Source organism: Eutrigla gurnardus (assembly GCF_963514095.1).
Source record: "Eutrigla gurnardus genome assembly, chromosome: 2".
Lineage (NCBI taxonomy): Eukaryota > Metazoa > Chordata > Actinopteri > Perciformes > Triglidae > Eutrigla > Eutrigla gurnardus.
Window position 1 is genome coordinate 13,109,849 of NC_139916.1, and position 20,875 is coordinate 13,130,723.

Consider the following 20,875-nt stretch of genomic DNA (forward strand, 5'->3'; position numbering starts at 1 on the left):
TTACTTCCGGTGAGGTTCAATCAAGATGCTTCTACGAGGATAACGTCATTTCAATAAAAGTCCAACTACAATGAGTCAGACAAACTCACATATTGTGGTTGGGTTGTTTTAAAAAATCTACCCTATACGTTGAAAACATTACTGTAGCGTTAGCTAGCTTAAATTAATGTTAGCTAGCTAGTCCGGGATAGTTGTCTCATGTAAGCGGCATTCCGCCAAACTTATTGGTTAAAGGTTAGTATCGTTGTAGCTTTTTCTTTAGTAAAAGTGAGACACTCGGTTTAAAAAATGTCTTAATTAAATTAAAGCGGAAGACTCACCTTTTGCGCGGCTTGTGTTTTGAAGTGCGACGTCTTCTTTACCTCCGGTTGGCGGCGCGACAGAAACAGTCGCACTGAGCTCGCTGCTGCCCCCCGTGGCCATACCTCTATCTACTCACAGGCTCCCCAACAACGACATGAATGCAAAGAGCCAGATGGAAAAAGTCAAACAAGCCCAACAAATAATTGCAAAAATGTCCTGCCTCCTGCCCTCGAGGCAGCTTTATTTGGGTCTGGCACCATTGAGGCTCAAGCAAGCCAACAAACTGGACTTAGTGAAGCACTCTGACATCTGATCTTTTCTAGTTATACTGAATTGATCAGTACTTTTCCTAAAAGCTACAGCAATCAAATAAACTGGTGCACCTGTTTATTTATTAAAGTCATACAGAATAACGTCAAAACAGTTATTTTAGAGTCAAGAACACTGAATATAATGTAGACTTAAATTTTTAATTTCAGGTCTATATTTTATTGACTGTAACATAAAAAAACAACAACCTGTGGCTAGATTCAAATGGCTGCATTGGTTTCGACTTTGAAACGTATCTTAATAATAATAATTGAATGTGACATTTTTCAATAATAAAATCATAAGAAGCATGATTGCTGTGGTGATGCATAGTTGGAATTAAGCCCGGTGTAGAGGTGCCCACTTTTGGGGGGCGACATCACAGTCACACATGCCATACACAAGTCATTGCTCCACTCTTCTCGAGGAGGTGAAGGGCAGTCATTTTTGTGAATAAAAGTGCAGATCACAAAGCACAGTGTGAGGCCAAACTTCATTGGTATAGTCGTGTACCCATGTTACCTTGAAGTGAACCCAAATATCCTGGCCAACTCCTGCAGTAACGGAAGGCAAACATTTTAACAGCAAAATATTTATTTGATTGCAAAGAAATGTAAAGAAGTTAATCTGGTATGTGAACTGAGCAGATTTATATGATTCTACAGCCGCCTTAAATTGGATCACTGACCATTATTTATGCCATCAGTAAATCCATCTGCCTGCACTCTAACTTTCAAAGACTTCATTTAATTAGTACCATAAGTTGTTATTTGGATTTTTCATTATATAAAAAAAGATAAATATCATTTTTAATATTTGTTTCAGCATGTGTGTAAAGTTAAAATGAAGGTATACTGCTGATCTCCCATCATAACGTGGCCCCAGTGCATTTCTAATGCATTCTATTGCAACAGCAGGATCAAAAAATCCCTGGCACAATGTAGTCTGAAGCTCTTCCATCGATGAGGCCTTCTCCATCATTGTTAACAAACCAGCAGCGAGTGCTTTCACCATTCTTCACATCCCTGCTGAAGTCCTTCTGCCAGTGTCTGAGGTAGTGATAAAAGAAAACAACGATGAGGTATGTATGCATACAGAAAAGCTCTTTCCCTTTGCATTATGTGCGTGCATGTTTCAACATTGTGGGGCATGTGCACCTGGTCACGTTGAGCGTTTGTCCCTTCACGTACATGGTGGCATCTAATTTCTCCTGGACCTCACCTGGACGCAGGTCTGTCACCTCAAACACGATGCCATGGTAGAACTGACCTGGAGGGAGATAACTTTTTATTTGATTCAGAATTAGGAATCAGCAGACATAAAATAGTGTTATAATCGCTGTATCATGATATGAAATGTTCTTGCAGTTTTCTACCTAGCAGACCATGAACCGAAGCAGACAAGTGGTGGCTGTCCAGGATGTAGAAACCCAGATAGTCTTGTTGGTCGTGGCGTCTCTTCCAAACCTTTGTGTGTTTAATGACCATAAATTTAACCGAGTGCCTCAGCGTCACCGTCAGGCTGCAGTTCCTGATTAACCTGAAGTCCATGCTGGAGGAAAGACAAAAAAAAATGTTGTAAATAAAAATAATTTTCGTTTAAACATGTTGGTGTCCAATTATATTAGCAGGGAAGTGTTACTCACTTTGTTTCTTTGATAGAGGCTGTATCAGACCACAGCAGCTTGACCTGCTTGCCATGATGGGAGACGGAGATATCCTGAGTGCTCACCTCCAGCCTCACCCCCAGCTTCTGGTGGGTGATACCAAAACGGCCAAAGTAGGTGTTGATGTTACCGTCCGGAACGACTTTCTTCTTGCCAATAATTTGTCCGTTCACCACAAAGCCTGGAAATAATAGGATCAAGTTTGAGTTTGTTGAAAAAATAGAGTCCTGTGCTCTGATTTAGAAAACTCAGGGCCGACCTGATGCCGGGTCTCTGACCAGGTTGAAAATGGTTCCTGGTTTGTCGTTGATGTTGAAGCACAGACCGTCATCTCTGTCTGGCAGCTCGATCATGAAGTGAGGATCTCCGTCCACTGCACAAGCATCGTTGAAGTATCACGTCAGACAGAAAGCATATATAAAGTCAAACTCAGGTTTGTTACAGCTTTTTGGGTGAACGATTGTCTATGCGATTGTCCTTTATGGACTGTATGTTTCTGTGTGTGTATTGCCTTTTTAACCTGATTAGACAAATTCCAATCAACTTGTTTGACATGGCAATAAAGTATAGAATTTAATTTAATCAACTTGAATTTTATATGTTTAAATACAATCTGCAGCAACTATAAGACTATTTGGTTTCATCCCTCTGTAGGTGAAGCTTAAGTCTGACCCTCTCAACCTTCTCCCTCGTGTCCACATCCAAAGAATCCACAGAGACCAGTAGGTAAACTTGAAATGTTTACTTCCAAAACATGAAGGAAAAATACAAATTGTCTCAAAATGAAATCACATCCTATACAAGTAATGAGAGAGAAGGGGAGAGAGAGCGGTGGCGAGGACAAAACAACGATATGGCCCCACTCCCTGCTTGTTCTGACTGACCACGAATTTACATTACACCTACAAAACACTCGTGAGAGAATGACACATTAAAGGTGCAATCAGCAGAAAACAAAAAGACATCCGTCCACTATAAAGTACCACAAATAAACTATAGAGGATCATTTTAGCTGGCCACGATTATTGTAATTACCCAACTTATTGCCTCGCTATAAACAAACCACATGTATAAAAAAGTAAATTTAAGCAAATATTCAAATCCTTATTCCTGTTTTAAGAAGGAATATTTTAATAGAAGATAAAAGTAAAATTGACAGGAACAATGAAAGCATACATATGATAGAATGCTGTAATAGATGAACTACTGTCGTAGAACTTACCATCTGATTGACGAGGGAAACTGCTAATACGGGAATTGATAGTACGGTGACTGACAGCAGGGAAACGGTTCAAGGCACTGGAACCGCCACCTAGGGGAGAGAAGAATATCATATATAATAAAAGCATATACTTCAGTGACGCTGTTCAGCCTAAAATTAGATTTATAAATGGGAATATCATGTTAAAAATAAATGTTAAATAAATAAAAGATGTCACACAGTTAAGTTAAAAGAGATCGTCGTACCACTGTGTCGCTCTGCTTCCTGTCGCTCACCTGTGAAACAGGACAACAATTAGAAAACACACAACACAAAGTGGTCTTTGGCATTTTCTATTTACAAATATTGATCCAACAGATTAAGTGTAGCAACATCCTGTACTTTTCTAAAGAAATAATGTGCCACTAACTGACCCTCAGTCAGTTTATCAACGATGAGAGGGCCGTCTGAACTGTCCTCAGTTTCCGGCTTGGTGACCACCATGGAGGTGACAGGGGTGACAAAACTGTATCGCAGGGACATGTCCAGGGCCTTGGCTGTCACATGGTCTTTCTCCTGCTGAGTACCAAGGTCACTGGGAGATGTAAAAAGAAAGAAAGAGCAGATTTGTCCATTGATTAATAATGACAAATGACACAAATGATGTGCAATAACAAGGAGGTGCCATAATAGTATTTCTTTCTTCTTATAGATAAGGACACAGATACCTGTTCTCAAGGAGCTGTTGGATGGTGAGGTAGGCCCACAGACGCTCTGAGAAATTCCCAAAGATGTACTCCTGTCCTGGGTAGATCGCATCCAAGTTTACCACACTGGCCTTTGCCTGCACCTGGAAGTCCTCTTCAGGCTGGAGAAGGAGGGGAGATGAGATGGGAGGTATAACTGACAGAGGAGGAAATGAATAGTATAATTTCATAACAAGGCTAAGAGTCAGCATTATAGCCAGATCAGCAAGCTAAATGCTAACGTCAGTATGCTAACATTGTCAAAATGCTAACATGCTGATGTTTGTACATTCCCATCCTCATCACGACACTTGGTCAGGACCCCTTTGCAAGATCATGTTGCCTTATTTTTGCCATTATCATTATATCAGTTGAAAATGGTCTCAAAACGGCAATATTATCGCTTATCGCAATAATTTCTGGGACAGTTAATCACCCAGCAAAATGTGTTATCGTGACAGGCCTATTGGGTTAGAATAAGTACGTTTTTTGGTAACCTGGGAACGAGAATGGGCTGGTTCCTTAGGAGCTATTATGGAAACTCGTCAAAGGAAACATAGAATGTAGCTGAACGAAGATTAGTCCATGACAAAGAGTTCCCTTGAGGTGAGAAGATACGCTCCTTTTAAAAGGTGTAATATTTACCATGTTCACCGTCCTATTTTATTGGATCATATTTGCATTTGCTAATTAATACAAAGTACAGCTGAGGTTAATATGAATAGTTTTGCAGGTATCTGGTCATAAGTCAAAATATTGGGTAAATTGACATTCGACATTAAATTGATTGACATAGGATACATCCTCTGGGGATCGTCACTGTATAACTGCATGGCAATCCACCCAAACTGGTATATTTAGTGACAGGAACTGTCTCCTATTAAAGCAAGTGCATATTATCAAGTCATCGTCATGACTCAATAGTGTCTCAGTCATTCCCTCATTTCCATATTGCTGTGTATTTCTCACCCCCTGGGCGAACACTTCCACCAAGAAGTTATCAATGTCAATGTCGGTCAGTCGACCGGCGACAACAATCTCTGAGCCGTTAAACAATTGGCCGTGGTGGTTTTTGGTCAAGAAGCCCACTGCACTGTCAGGATAGCGCAGGTCCACCTCCAACAGCAGAGGGCTGGCCACCTCCTCATAGAAACCCTGGAACACAGACACACTCCAAATCACGCAATGTCCCAAATGTGCATGGACATCAGTTTGCTGTAAATCAGTACACTTTTTACCCAACCTTGAGCTGAATGGCTGCATCCGATCCCTCAAAAATCCTGCGGGCCAGTCCTTTGTTTTGTCTGGACATCACATCCAGGAAGGAGTAGGCCACATTATTACCGAATCCAAGACAGAACAACGTCATCTTCCCCGCAATAGCAGAGCGCACATTCTCCTGAATCTTTGACAGGTTGGACTCCCCTGCACACACGCAGGCACACAAGTGTTATGTATGTGCATGCAATGAAGGCCTGTTCCAACAAGACAGTTACTTAACATACTTGTTGCATTTACAAATCTAGAGGGGGTTTATTCAGTTTTTAATCCTAAAAGGATCTGACTTAACAAACAAAGGACAAAACCCTTTGACTATTTTCAGACAAATACTTTTCAAAATGATTACACAGAACTATTTTTCTGTTTGTTTTTTTTTTGAAGGGGGGGAGGGGGGTTAAAGATCACAGATTGTTAATACATGTCAGACATGTTTACAGGGTGATATTACAATTTTTCAAATGAAGCTTACCACTGTTTGGCATTCCATCAGTCAGTAAAATAATGATATCTGCACTCCTCTCTGGAAGGTTATTATCTTGTCTCTCTCTCACCAGCATGCTCACTGCCTTCAGTAAAGCATCATTGATGTTTGTGGCTGAAAGGTAATACAATGAGCAGATTAACATTTCTTACATTGTCACAGAGGAAATATCACAGCAATTACTCAATATGTTCTTTAAAGGAATAGGTCAACATTTGGACACATCCAACACACTTATTTCTGTCGACTAACTATGAAACCACACAGCTACAGCCAGCAGCTTATCTTAGCTTAGCATCAAGCCTGAAAGCAGGTGGAAACCAACACAGGATGGATGTTTATTAGCTTTACAACGCAAGGCAGAGGGGCATTCAACATGACAATTGAAGTCATAGTAGTCCCTCTATTGTTTGACAAATGGTAAAATGTATATCTGTAAATTGGATGTCTAGTCATCTGAACTAGGATGTGCACCAAAAATATGTCATAACAGTTGCTACTTGTTTTCCTCTTACATCCACTTTCTTCTAGTTTCCTGATGTAGGCAATGGCTTGAGCAACATTTTCTGGTGTTGCTTTGGTAAGAGAGCCCTTCCAGGTGATGATTTTGTTATCAAACAGGATGAGAGCAAAGTGGTCCTCTTCATGGAGGTCTGTCAGAATGGCGACCATTGCATCCCGGGTCTGCAAAGGTTCCCAAATCCACATATGAAGATGTAGATAAAGAGATGCATACAGTATGCTTACCGGACAAAAAGTATTTTACCTGTGCGATCTTTCTTCCACTCATTGAGCCGCTCCTGTCGATCACAAACACCACGTTCTTTGGGACTCTGGGCAGGTCGGGTGGAGCGAAGAAGTGCACAAAGAATCCGTTCACAATCTGAAAGGGAATACAGCATTTGATTAGGACTAACATGGATATATTACAAGGGCAAAGCATTGCCTGCCTTTAAATGGCTAGGGAAGTAAAACAGATCACAAATGAAATACTAATGTAAGCTACTTCCAAGAGCCTCTTTGAGCTGCTGTAGGAGAGTCTCGTGATATTGTGCGTCAGGTAAAGCAATTGAGTCTTGTGTATTCGTGCAAAGTCTTTTGTTAGCCGCTGACCTGAACTTCCCCGAGGCCACCCACTCGTTTCACATCATACTTGATGACGAAATCTCCGTCAATTATTGTGCCTTCACACCCTGAACATTTCCTCTGCTGCTCCAGTGTTGGTGAGAAAGAGATGAGTGCCTGAGAGACGAAAAATGGATTCCAACTGACATTATTAGACGCATAATTTAGGCTTACAGCATGATCATTACCTTCTTAGTTATAGGTCTATTAAACAGCAGGATGGAAATCGTTCTAATGCTTCACCTTTGTGTCTGTGATTGTTTTCTCCACCAGGGGGAGCAGCTCATTGGAGAGGAAGGTTGCAGTGGTCTCAACAAACACAATGCCCTGAGGCTCATAGATGTTGGTTGTGAACTGTTCCCACACACACACACACACACACACACACACACACACACACACACACACACACACACACACAATCAAAGAGGAGTGTGGAATCAAAGGGATGTCTCATTAATATTGGATCATATTCCTCACACTCTGCATTGCTCCTCCTGACCAGCACATCATTATTTATTTATTTTTAAAGAAGAGGAAACCAACCTGAAAGTCCTGTACTGGTTGTTTTGGTTTGACTCTGGTTAGAATCTCATACTGGCCCAGCTTCCTCTGAAGGAGCTCCTCGTAGGTCAGAATGAAAGTCACGTTGCTTTCAGCTGCAATGTTCACAGACACCGAAAACTTCTCCATATTCCTTCCGGAAGCCCTGTAATGATGTGCATGCATTACTTTAATGTGTTGCTCACACCACCATCACACGTTAAAGGTACACTCATTTTTCAGTCCAACATACTTGACCAGTCCAGCCGTCTGCCCAGAGGAAACCGCCTTCTCGTACTGTTGCTTGGCTTTCTCTTTCCCCTTCACCTCCCCAACATACACCTCACCATCAATTTCCCTGTGAGGCACAGTGACACTTGTCAAAAGACAGAGAAGGAGCGGATCTATGCTCTCAGTCATAACGACGACATTTTCACTGACATGCTGAAGTTGACGATGAAGGCGGTCTTGGGCAGCTCCACTTCAAAGAAGATTTCCTGGGAGGAGTTTGCTTTGTTCAGAGCCTTGGAGGTCATGACGGTGTGGGCGAAACGAGACGTCACAGTGCAGTCCACTCTCACACTGTACACCTCCACCATCTGAAAGGTTGGACAGTGTCACATTCTGCCTCATTAATGGTCATTCCCTACCTGTCCACTAGGTGCCCTCATACTTTTACACCCCCCCATCTCTTGAGTAACCTCTTTCACTCAAGTCCAAGCCACCACACCTAACCTTGTTACCTGGAACATGCACCTGTACTACTTCCCTGTCTGTCTGCTCCATTCCGGTTTTCCTTGGACCCTCATTTGATTCTGTTCAGACATGCCCCCGATGCCATAAAGCCTATGTATTTTCACCTTTGAACTGCATTATCGGGATTCACGAGATGTGAAGAGGAAATCTCGGCATGCTTGTTGAGTGAATTGCTTTCTAAAAAGGTGTCAGTCAATCCTAAAAAAAAGAATCTAAATGATCATATTACAGCAAAAGCAGTGGCTAAAGTAACTGGAAGCTCTACTGAATTGTCGTGAGAAATGTCCCCAAATGATTCATGTCACCGAAACACAGAGAGGTCACTGTTATGCAAACAGAATGCAAGTAGAAGTTGAGTGAAAGGAATGAAGCACAGATGGAAAATCACTTCCAGCATGTTGATTGTCTCCTGCAAAGAAAAGAGAAAGGGGAAATGCACGGGGATGGACACCTCAGGGGCAAGAGCGGAACAAGCAACATCTGCAAGCAATGAGCTTTACAGGAAATGTGGCCCTCATTTTGCAAACAGTAACAATAAAACTACTGAGATATAGCATCATCTTGACCATGCTCTTGTGTACTGAATTATGATATTCAGGTTTCACAATGAATTTCTCAATGACAGATTAACACAGGTATATAAATGCCTTTTCTGACTTGAGAATTTCATATCAAAATAGTTTCCTTACATTCGTAGAGCTTATGCTTCTTTTCTGTAGAAGAAGAAAAAAAAGAGAAAAATATGTCATTTTCAGCACCAAAATTCTCCTTTTCGAGTTTTGTAGCATGGTGAAACGGACATACAAACACAGCATGGATGTTAGGAACTATTATGAGTACCTTTATTGCCCTGGGGCGATTAGCTTCTTTGGTCTCCTGGAACACAACAAAGTACGGCTGCATGGTTATTGAGAAAGGAACAGCAGGACTGAGAGAGATGTGCATCGAACAACAATGTGCCATCGCCAGAGTAAACTTGATGTTTACCCTGATTTTTTCAAATAGTTAAACACGGCATGACTTTTCTGTCCTTGTTTATCAATATGATATTCATTGTTTTCAATAAAGTCGTATCCTCTGTGTTTCACATGCGTCTTTAAAAGCAAGTCTTTCTAGATTGCACAAGCAAGGTGTGGCCCCTGAGAAAGGATTTGAGACAGGTGTGGGAAAAGAGTTTCAGATGTAAAGGTCACACAACAAACAAGCTGGCAACAGGTCGCAACAGGCAGGCTTAGGTAGGCGAACTGAAATTGTTTTTAAAAACTGGGGAAGCATGTATGTGAGCAGATGGCAGGGCAACTAGTGGAGGTGTGAGTGATGACTGCTGGCTGGTTAAGGAAATACAGCGGAGGAACAGAATCCAGAGGAGGACTGAGGCATGGCTTGGACAAAATGCATTATTTCTTTCAGCTGCAGTGCATTCTGGCCTATTGAGCCTAAATGCAGCAGTCTTTAATGAATTTCTACATGCTCACATTGTACAGCAGCTTCATTAGTAAAAACCATAGACTGAACATGGTCATTGTGATGTCACCCGTTGGTTTGTGGACTACGGTTTTGAAGTCTTGGGTTCAACATTTTGGCCGTCGCCATCTTGGATTTTTGCAACCTGACTACTTTTTGCAACCAGAGGAGTTGCCCCCTGATGGTGAGTAGAGAGAATGCATTTCAGAACCGGAGGTTGCCTCCTGGCCACTAAATGCACTGTACAACATGATCATGTCGAACGAAGGAGATACACTAACCTGCCGCTTTTTTTAGGTACAGCTGTTCAACTGCTCGTATATCTAAATATCATTAGCCAATCACGTGGCAGATAGTCAATGCTTTTAGACATGTAGCCATGGTCAAGAAGATGATCGGCTGAAGTTCAAACCGAGCATCAGAACGGGGAAGAAAGGTGATTTAAGTGACTTTGAACGTGGTGCCAAGCAGGCTGGTCTGAGTATTTCAGGAACTGCTGATCTATTGGGATTTTCACGTACAGCCATCTCTAGGGTTTACAGAGCACGGTCCAAAGGAGAGAAAATATCCAGTGAGCTGACAGAAAGGCAACAGTAACTCAAATATCCACAAACCACACCAGAGGCCTGTACTATGAAGCAGGATTTGGGGTTAGCGACAGGGCCGTGGGAAGTGAGTTTTGGTTGGGGGTGCTGTAGTGGGCGGTAGTTTGCCAGAAATCCATAAAAATAGGCTTTATTTGTACGAAATTGATTGTATTTATTGAAATGCCTCTGTAACAGTACAGCATACTAGCATTGCATGGCACACAGCACAGGCATACATCACTGTCAAAAAAAAAAGCGACAAAATGCAAAACGCACACAGATTGATACTAACGCAAACAAAGTAACCGTTTGCTAAGGTAACAAATGTTGCTGTACAGCCTTGCACCGAAATTGACGGTGAAAACAAACACGTGAAAATATAAAAACTGTTATAAATTAAATAAATAAAATAAAACTTCATTATTGACGCTTCTGACATGGGCATCAAAACAGGCTTAAGACAACCCTATTGTACAGCATTTTAGACAGAACACACTGACTCAAAACATCATAGGCCTACACGACGCATAATTCACGGAGACAGAGAGTTTTTATTCATTTTTTTAATATTTATTTTTTGATCGCGAGTGGTATGACACATAAACCCCCGCACCCCCACTTCCCACGGCTATGGTTAGAGAGGGAACTTCAGGCTTAACTCTGGGTTTTCAGTCCGCTGGTTCACTTCTTACCGGGGTACATCGCCATGACTTATTCTTACAGTGACAGACTGTAAGAATAAAAAAAAAAACTGTTTCTATGTGTTTCTCAATCAGGAGACAGAGTGTACCGGGGACATTTAAAATCATTTTACAAAATCATGAAACACAGGAGGTTACTGAATTTAAGTTTCTCTGGATTATTTTAGACTAACAACTTAAATTTGATGCACATAAAGAAAATCTCAAAAGCAGTAAAAACGAACCTCAATTGTTTTAAACTAATAATAAATGATTACCTACCCAGGCAGCTTAAATGTTTATGCATGCTATGATCTTTTCTCAATTCTCCTACTGTATGACCGTTTGGACCCAAGCATCACCATCTACAACCAGACATATCACATCCCTATATAACCAGGCACTGAAAATAATGGACAAAAAGCCCATCCGTTGGCATCGCTGTCAAATTTTACAAAAATACAATTCCCATCTTTGTTTTCTTAAACTGATTTTCAAATGTCTACATGGTCTAGCCCCCGAGCCTCTTTCCAGGCACATTCAAAGACCTAAGGGAAACAGAATAACTAGGGGCATGGTGACTGGTAACTGTCAAATACCAAACCGAAGAACTACATTTGGACAGTCTGCTTTCTCCATTAAGGGCTGTCAACTCTGGAACACACTTCCAACGGAGATGAAATTAATTACTGATATTACAACAGGGGTTAAGTGTTGGCTAAAGGAGAAACAAAGCTGTGCCCATTAAGTCCTCATGTTCTGATCCTCCTAACCCTAACCCTAACCCTGAATTTTGGAGGTGGTGTATTCAAGAATGTACAGGAATGGTTTTATGGTATGTGTATTAGTGTACAGTGTAAATGTAGGCTTTTTATCCCATTGTGCTGATTATGTATTCTATTGATGTGTAATACAGTTTGAGCATGTTGATCATTTATATAATTTTATTGCTCATGTACAATGAGGGACAAGAGTTGGAAATTAGCAATAGCTATAAACTCTCTGTACAGCACATCAGTTGCATTCTTTGTATTGGAACTATATGTCAACTGTATCCCTGTTTATCCACTGTGTCCCTATTTAAATTCTATTCTATTCTATTCTATTCTATTCTATACATGGGGGCCAACTCTAGCACTGAACTATCACCCACTATTAACTCAATGGAATACACAATTGTAATTATAGTCGATATAGTAGATATTGTAATATCTACTCGTGCCCGTGTGATGGGGCAGTGATATTATAGTGATATATAGTATTATAAGACTTTTTTTGCCAGCTGTCCTTCCTGAATTTGGCAGCTCCAACTGTGTTGCTTTTTGCCTAAATTATGTTTAACGTCTTCATATTTCTATAAGATTATGGTTTGCTCCTCGTACGTGAAATATGCCGCTCTGCTGCCCGGAGACTGATCAATGTTTGATTGGTCAAATACTGCAAACCCCGCCTCTTTTAGCTCGATTGCATTTGTTTAGTGAAGTCAGATAACAGAAAGATACCCTGGATATGTCGTAGTACAGGCCTCTGGTACCACACCTGTCATCTAACATTGCTTTTTATGGGAAGAAATCCCAGTTAGCTGCAAAAACATCATGAATGCTGAACAGAAATTCTTCTCTAAAAGCAGTTGCTGCAGCCAGACCTGCTGGGGGGGATTTCCATGCGTAAACTGACCGTAGAAGAAGACAAAACAGACATGTGTTTACATGCGAATGCTGCACGTGTTAAATACCTGTGTCGAAGCAACTCTGCGTGAAATGACCCGAGCTCCCTGGGCCTGAGCTGGGAGCCAGATGCAGACACAAATCCACAGCAGCATGAGTGTCCAGAGCGCAGGCACGGCTGGGAACCGGAGGACCCTCTGCCCCGACATGGCTGGGAACAAGTGCGGAGGGAATTCTCGGCATGCGGGCATCAAGTCTTCCCATAAGAGTTTCACCCCACCCACACTCTGCAGGAGGAGGAGGAGGAGGAGGAGGGCCCCTCTGCAACTAACTCTGCGTGACTCAGTGTTTCCCGTAAACACAAAAAAAAAGTCCGCAAATCAACGTGGCTATCAAGTGGCTGATTTCCCGCTGTGCGTGCGTGTGCGTGTTTACTGCATGCTTTAAAGGTCACACGAATCTTGAGATTTTCTCTTTCACGAATGTATTTATTTCTTCTCCACATGGTGATATATGAACATGGTTGATTATAGCATCACAAAGTGTAAACTAACAATTAAGACTTGCATCAATGTCTGTGAAGTTTTGTATGCTAGACAATGTTGGGAACAATGAAACACTGAAACGAAATGATTAAATCCAGCTTGAGTCAATCTTTAAGAACTTTGTCCCATTTATTTCAGGACAAGGGATGAGGCTGTCTCCCATTTCCCCCTCTATAATGGCATGTTGTTACGCCCCCATTCTTATAATTCCAGTGTGACATTGGCTCTGTGAATGAAGCCTTAAAGTACAGGATGTCATGCAGATTTTAATATTTATTGTATGAATTGAGTTATATTATTTCCGCGGTAGACACGGATGCGTGCACGTTTTTTTAAACTGTTTTAAAAAGGCCAGACACAACATAGTCTGCTGCATCTCCATCGATGAGGCCTGTTCCATTACTATGAATGAACCAGCAGGGAATCTTTTCTCCGTTCTTCTGATCCCCCCTGAAGTCTCTCTGCCAGCCTCTGTGGAGCGAGACAACACATGTCATTTGGACCATTTATTCATTTAGGACACACACTGCATGCAAACTGAGACAGGACACACTCAGCTCTGTGTGCATGTATACCTGGTCACATTGAGCTCCTGTCCTTTCACAAACATGGTAGCGTCCGGTTTCTCTGGGACTTCACCTGGACGCAGGTCCGACACCTCATATTCAATCCCATGGTAGAATTGACCTAGAAGATGACCCACAATTTAAAGTAAATATCCTTTTCAATCAACTCATTCTAGCCCTGCATCTCTCCAACAGTAAAAACTGCACTTAAATAATTTTTAATCTATTATACTGTAATGTTAAAAAGATTAAAATGTCTAAGCATCCCTCTGTTTATACTGTATGACAGGTGATTAATGCAGATAATGTTGTTGAAATATGTTTTTTGCTTAATTTAAAGCATATTTACACAATGCTGCAAAACAATTTTTTTGAATTATTAAAAATAAATTCCTCCTTTGAGGATCTTTAAAGTCAAATGTTCATTTTACTTAAATAAAATTAAATCTTCTCCTGTTTCATAACGTTTTAAGGACAAACCTAAGGAAACTGTCCTGTTTGATTTTAAGCCACAATATTTTTGGCCACTTGAGTGAAGCGCAGCATACTGTAAATACTCAATAAAGTTGCCTTTTTACACATCCAGTCAGCACAAATAGACATTAGCATTCATTTGGAGTCGTGTTTCTGGCCGCATGTATTAAAATATTAATTATAACTGCTTTAATGTCTTTCACTGATCTTGTTTTAATCCTGCTTTAATTCTGCCTGGGCTGACACTGCATTCCTTTTAAATCGTCATGATTATGATTTGCCCAGTATACTGTTTACAAAGTGTAGTATGAGGTTAAGTCCTCCATTCAGCCTGTAAGTCGTCATGTTGTACCTAGCAGGCCGTGAACAGAAGGAGACAGGAGGTGGCTGTCCAAGGTGTAGAAACCCAAGTAGTCCCGGTGGTACGGGTGCTTCGCCCATACTTTGTGTAGCAGGATGACAAACTTGACCGAATCCTTTAGAGTTACTGTTAGGCTGTTGCCCTTGGTTAAGAGAAGATCCACACTGTAGGAGAAAACAGGGGAGGGAGATGACACGCATTCATCCTGATCTGGATTTTATATTTCCCATGTAGAAAGATAGTTCTCTTTCACTAAAGGTTCCTTACTTGGGTCCTTTGACAAAAGCTGTTTCAGACCACAGCAGCTTGACCCATTTTCCATCCTGGAGCACTGAGATGTCCTGAGTGCTCACCTGCAGCCTCACCCCCAGAGTCTGGTGGACGATGCCAAAACGCCAAAAGTAGGTGTTCATTTTACCATCAGGGGCAATCTGCTTGTCTCCGATGACCTGGCCATTGACCAAAATACCTAAGGAAACCACATGGGATTCAGTCAGTCGCAGTGTAACTGCTGGGGGTGATTTACTGGCACACATCTGACACAAGAAATATACATACATAGTCAACGGTCAAAGGATTGTCGTGATGATGTTCAGGCCTCACCTTGTGCCGGGTCTCTGACCAGGTTGAAAATGGTCCCTGGCATGTTGTCAATATTGAAACACAGTGCGTCGCCTCTGTCAGGGAGCTCTACCAGGAAATGAGGATCTCCATCCACTGCAGGTCACACCAGAATAATGATATTCAAATACAGAATGGATATGATTTTGTTCTGCCGATGACAACAAGTCAACAAGACTAGGAGAGCCATACTAGCGGCTATTTAAAGTCCACTTACCTAAATATGTGGGTGCCATGTTATTGTAGGCATAAGAAGGGGGTGCATATCGATGTGCTAAATATAGGAAAATACAATTAAAATTGAAAGCAATGGAGATAGATTTGACTTAATTAATCCCAGAAGACTTTTTTAATGCTGTCTGGTCTTACCCGTTCTTTCTGCCTGTTGTCTTTGCTCTGTCAAAAAACAGATGGACACAAACAACTTAGTAAAACATGAAACCAATAGTCAGTGCTGCTTGTGCTGCCCAGTATCACTTTTAAAACCCTCGTGTTGTTCCCTTACCCTCAGTCAGTTTATCTGCAATGAGAGGGCTGTCTGGTCCGTCCTCAGTGTCAGGCTTGGTGACCACCATGGAGGTGAGAGGGGTGACAAAGCTGTACTGCAGAGACATTTCCAGGGCCTTGGCTGTGGCGTTGGCTTTCTCGTCTGGGGCGCCGTTCTTGCTGCAAATCATAATTAAGTTGTCACATATGACACTGGGATTCAGAAAACCATCATAGAATCTAATGCTAATGCTATCAATTAATATTACAAGATTGATCAAGGCCAATAGCGTCATTGACAAATGATTTCATGTGACCAAAAGATTTCAGGTGGATTCAGGTGTCAGCTACTCAAACAGACCTCTTCTCCAGTAGCTGCTGGATGGTGATGTAAGCCCACAGGCGCTCTGTGAAGTCCCCAAAGATGTACTCCTCCTTTGGGTACATCACGTCCCAGTCCACAGCGCTGGCCTGGCCCTGCACCTTGAAGTCCTCCTCGAACTACGTGGGAGAAAAAAGGATAATACATCTTTTTAAAACTAGTAATAAACATGTTTTCGACCTCAGCATCATCTCTAAATTGCTACCATTTCCTGTTCCTCACCCCCTGGCCATACACTTCTACCAGGAAGTTGTCCAGGTCATTATCTGTCAGCCGACCAGCCACCACGATCTCTGAGCCGTTAAACAACTGGCTGTAGTGGTTGGTAGTCAGTGAGTCCACTGCGTTGTCAGGATAGCGCAGGTCCACCTCTAACAGCAGAGGGCTGGCCACCTCCTCATAGAAACCCTGGAAGAAACGCATACACATTGTATTATGTGTAGTTGTATAAAAGGTGCTATGAAATAGTTTTTTTTATTATAATTCTATCAAAAACTGTGTTTCCATAGTCGTAGAAGAATGAGACATTATAGAGTGCAGGGATGACATATTTTTGTAGGCCAACCTCGGAATTTGCATCGCACTGGTTCCCTCAGCAAATGATTTCAGAATCTCAGATGGGATTTTCCATTGGCTTTTGGATAATTGCAGAGAATGTGACAAACACAATTGTATGACAATTACGCCTTTTGTTCAGCAAGATAATCTTCACAAAAGAGCACCACTTTTATGATTTTTGAAGATTGAATGCAATATGCCAAAAGCACGTTCAGGCATCCAAACACCCTTTAAACAAAAAGAACATATTGACTTTGAGAAGAGGGAACGGGAAGTGCAAAAATGCTACTAATTTCTGGGCTTTAGGACTCATTCCTGCAGCGCCCTATTTACAATAGCTAGCTGGTATCTTTCACATTTATCTTAACAATCTCAAGAATTGGCTCAAAGATGGGTTAATAGCTTCGAGGCTCCACCTGAAGTTGAACGGTTGCATCCGAACCCTCATAAATTCTGCGGGCCACTCCCTTGTTTTGTTTGCTCATGACATCCAGGAAGGAGTAATCCACATCGTTTCCAAATCCAAGACAGAACAGAGACATATTTCCTCCGATAGCGGAACGAACATTCTCCTGGATGGTCGGAAGATGACTCACTCCTTCAAATGCACAGATACAACATGCAGAAATTGAATGCTTAAGTTCATTAATTAAATGTGCACTCACGTAAATGTACAGTCATCCTTGAGTAGATACACACTCCACATGCTCACCACCGTTTGGCATTCCATCGGTCAGTAATATAATCATATCGGCGCTTCTCTCTGGGAGCTTCTTCTCCAGCCTGTCTTTGATCAGCATGTTCACGCCTTTCAACACTGCATCGTTGATATCGGTTCCTTGAAGGAAAACATGCACAAGAGTGTGTTTATATCATTTACAGAGTTAAGATGACATTGAGCATAAAAGCTGTGTCACTTTTTTTTCTATTAACCTCCATAGTCATATATGCTTCTGATGTATTCCATGCCCTGAGTCACGTTTTCCTTAGTTGCCTTGGTGAGTGATTCCCTCCAAGTAATGATTCTGTGATCAAACTGGATGAGGCCAAAGTGGTCGTCCTCATGGAGGTCTTGGAGGATCGCCAGCATTGCCTCTCGTGTCTACAAAGAGTTGCGAGGTCAGAGGTCAAAATGTATGCATGTGGGCTTCAATATATATTGGAAACACATCCAAAGTCGGAAGAGTCTCTCACCTGTGTCATCTTATTTCCACTCATTGATCCGCTCCTGTCGATCACAAACACCACATTCTTTGGGACTCTGGGCAGGTCAGGGGGAGCGAAGAAGTGCACGAAGTATCCATTCACAATCTGAAGGGAAGAGAATCAATAAAGAGCAACACATGAATGAATGACAAGGCAAAAGTTGCAAGATTGTTTTCCCCCCTCAGTATGTAGTTGATTCATTTGGTGTTGTTGGGGGACAAAATCACAGATTCATCCTTTTTTTATTCTACAACTCAGACATTAAAGAGAATCTGCATAGTTGTACGTGTGAAGCCTGATTTCAATGTGCACGAGTATTCGTTGACAGCTGACCTGAACATCTCCAAGGCCCTGTGCTCGCTTCACATCATAATTGATGACAAAATCTCCGTCGATGACTGTTCCATCGCAATCTGGACACTTTCTCTGCTGCTCCATAGTTGGTGAGAAAGAGATGTGTGCCTGACAACGGGATATGATACAATCAGTTTGGTTTACTCACATTTCTTGGATGAGGCATTTTATTTAATGTGAAGAAAAGAAACTGAAAAAAAAAGAGAGTGGCTATGCAGGAACTGCAAGAAAGGCAAACAAATAACATTAAAATCAGAGGCCTGTTGTAGGTACCTTGTTGTCTGTGACTTGTTTCTCCACCAGGGGGAGCAGCTCATTGGAGAGGAAGGTCGCATGGGCATCCAAATGAGCAATGCCCTGAGGCTCATAGATGTTTGCCACAATCTGTCTCCACACAGGCAGGCAAACACACACACACACACACACACACACACACACACACACACACACACGGACACAGGAGTTGATTGATAAATCACTCACATTTAGAATATCTGAAATGACTGAGAGATAGGATTTGGACATGAACATGGTTTCACCTGAAACTCCTGTACTGGTTGTTTTGGTTTGACTCTGGTTAGAATCTCATACTGGCCCAGCTTCCTCTGAAGGAGCTCCTCGTAGGTCAGAATAAAAGTCACGTTGCTTTCAGCTGCAATGTTCACAGACACCGAAAACTTCTCCATCTTTCTGCCAGAAGCCCTGTAATGAAACACAGACATCATTGACAGCAGCTAATGTTAAATGATCCATTTGGGTAAAGCCATAAAAATGGAGATAAAGTCTGAATTTTGTGTATTTTATACGTCTCGAGTGACTCACTTGACCAGTCCAGCCGTCTGCCCAGAGGAAACCGCCTTCTCATACTGTTTCTTGGCTTTCTCTTTCTCCTTCACCTCCCCAACATACACCTCACCATCAATTTCCCTGTGAGGCACAATGAGGGAGCACAACATGATGCAACTTCAGGAAAGGGACCTAACTGGGAACAGGAAGCACACTCAAATGGCCATGATGCCGGCAGGACTGTGGACAGAGTGGAAATCAGGGTGGAGGCACACTGACATGCTGAAGTTGACGATGAAGGCGGTCTTGGGCAGCTCCACTTCAAAGAAGATTTCCTGGGAGGAGTTTGCTTTGTTCAGAGCCTTGGAGGTCATGACGGTGTGGGCGAAACGAGACGTCACAGTGCAGTCCACTCTCACACTGTACACCTCCACCTGAGACAGAAGGAGAGGGAAAGATTGAAACACTAATAGATACAGCATGTTTATACAGGGAATTACTGCAAGATCTGCCTTTTTTGAACGTTGCTTTGAACTGAATGTTTTTTTAAATTTGCAGTCCACATCATTCTGCCCAGGTCTTTATGTAACTGATTCTACATTGGGAGTGTTTTGTGAGACGGATTGCGTGAGTCGACCTGGGTGCTTCATCCCCTACGCAGGGATAGTGTGGATAGTCACTTTCTTTTATTTGCTGGGTGCTCAGGCTGCAAGAGAAGGATGCTGTATGCTGTGTGTAGTTTGCTTCATACCATTATCTTCATAGAATAAATAAAGTTGGCATGAATTGAATATTCTCAGCATCATTATCATGTGTAGAGATTGAGACAGATTGTTTTCTTACCGTGGCCTCATTGGTACTTCTTTTCTGTTACAAAAAAAAAGAAAAAGGAGATTCTTTTTGGGGATGGAAAAATCCACAACTCCGGAATTTGATCTGCCACTGCTGCTTTATGTTGTTTATTGTTATGAACCATCAATATAGCCGTATCCATATTACTTTAAGGATTCAGAATGAACATTTAGAAAGTTTCTGATACCTGCAGTGATTTGGCAGCTCCTCTTGTCCCCTGAAATACAAATGCAGCAGCAATAACATGAACCAACATATCGGGAAAAACATTTGGTGCTGCTTGAGCAAAGACGTTAGAGGTCATGATGTGATCGTAAAACCAAGTTAGACTTAAGTTGCAAACTAGTGTTGAGATTATTCATAACAAAACTGACCGGTGGCAAAATCAGGAGAACCACATGAAATTAATATTTCTGCTCTAAAACAATGTGATTTCAAAAGTACAGAAAGTTCAGTGAGTGAAGTTACCTGCAGAGTTTCATGGTCCCCGGAGATGACCAGAGCCCCCTGAGCCAGGCCAGGCAGCCAGAGGCAGGCGCTGCCCCACAGCAGCAGCAGGCGAACACCCTGCAGTCCAGACATGACTCCACTTCCACTGAACAGTGGCTGACTTCACTGCTGCGAAAAAAGTTATCTGCCCAGGGGGAGGGACAAAAAGTGTGTGTGTGTGTGTGTGTGTGTGTGTGTGTGTGTGTGTGTGTGGGTGTGTGTGGGTGTGTTTGTTCGTGTTGGCCTGGAGTATTGACCAACAGACCTGAGCTCAATGTGCAGGAGGTCTAAACGTCGTTGGTAGGAACACCAAACTTACACCTAACATTTGTATTGCCTATTATTATATATTAGTGACCCCCAACATCCTTTAGTGTAGGCAAATG

At 42.0% G+C, this 20,875-nt stretch overlaps 1 protein-coding gene across 1 annotated transcript; it reads right to left on the reverse strand.

Annotated features, from left to right (window-relative positions):
- Nucleotides 1-1,188: 1,188 nt before the first annotated feature.
- LOC311027546 (uncharacterized protein) lies at nt 1,189-20,617 on the reverse strand. The gene is made up of 44 exons (XM_084031584.1): nt 20,469-20,617; nt 20,188-20,217; nt 19,992-20,015; nt 19,428-19,582; nt 19,185-19,289; nt 18,902-19,064; nt 18,636-18,746; nt 18,342-18,470; nt 17,997-18,113; nt 17,736-17,904; nt 17,515-17,640; nt 17,219-17,400; nt 16,467-16,652; nt 16,224-16,363; nt 15,882-16,042; nt 15,746-15,772; nt 15,594-15,650; nt 15,359-15,472; nt 15,023-15,224; nt 14,747-14,919; nt 13,930-14,041; nt 13,690-13,825; nt 12,878-13,174; nt 9,252-9,287; nt 9,101-9,124; nt 8,097-8,254; nt 7,909-8,013; nt 7,659-7,821; nt 7,356-7,466; nt 7,101-7,229; nt 6,754-6,870; nt 6,503-6,671; nt 5,976-6,101; nt 5,469-5,650; nt 5,195-5,380; nt 4,208-4,347; nt 3,914-4,074; nt 3,746-3,775; nt 3,501-3,590; nt 2,538-2,651; nt 2,258-2,459; nt 1,988-2,163; nt 1,770-1,881; nt 1,189-1,661 (listed from the first exon to the last, which is right to left on the reverse strand). Exons 1-44 carry the CDS (start codon nt 20,580-20,582, stop codon nt 1,532-1,534), a joined length of 5,691 nt encoding a protein of 1,896 aa, XP_083887710.1. The 5' UTR covers nt 20,583-20,617; the 3' UTR covers nt 1,189-1,531.
- Nucleotides 20,618-20,875: the final 258 nt, after the last annotated feature.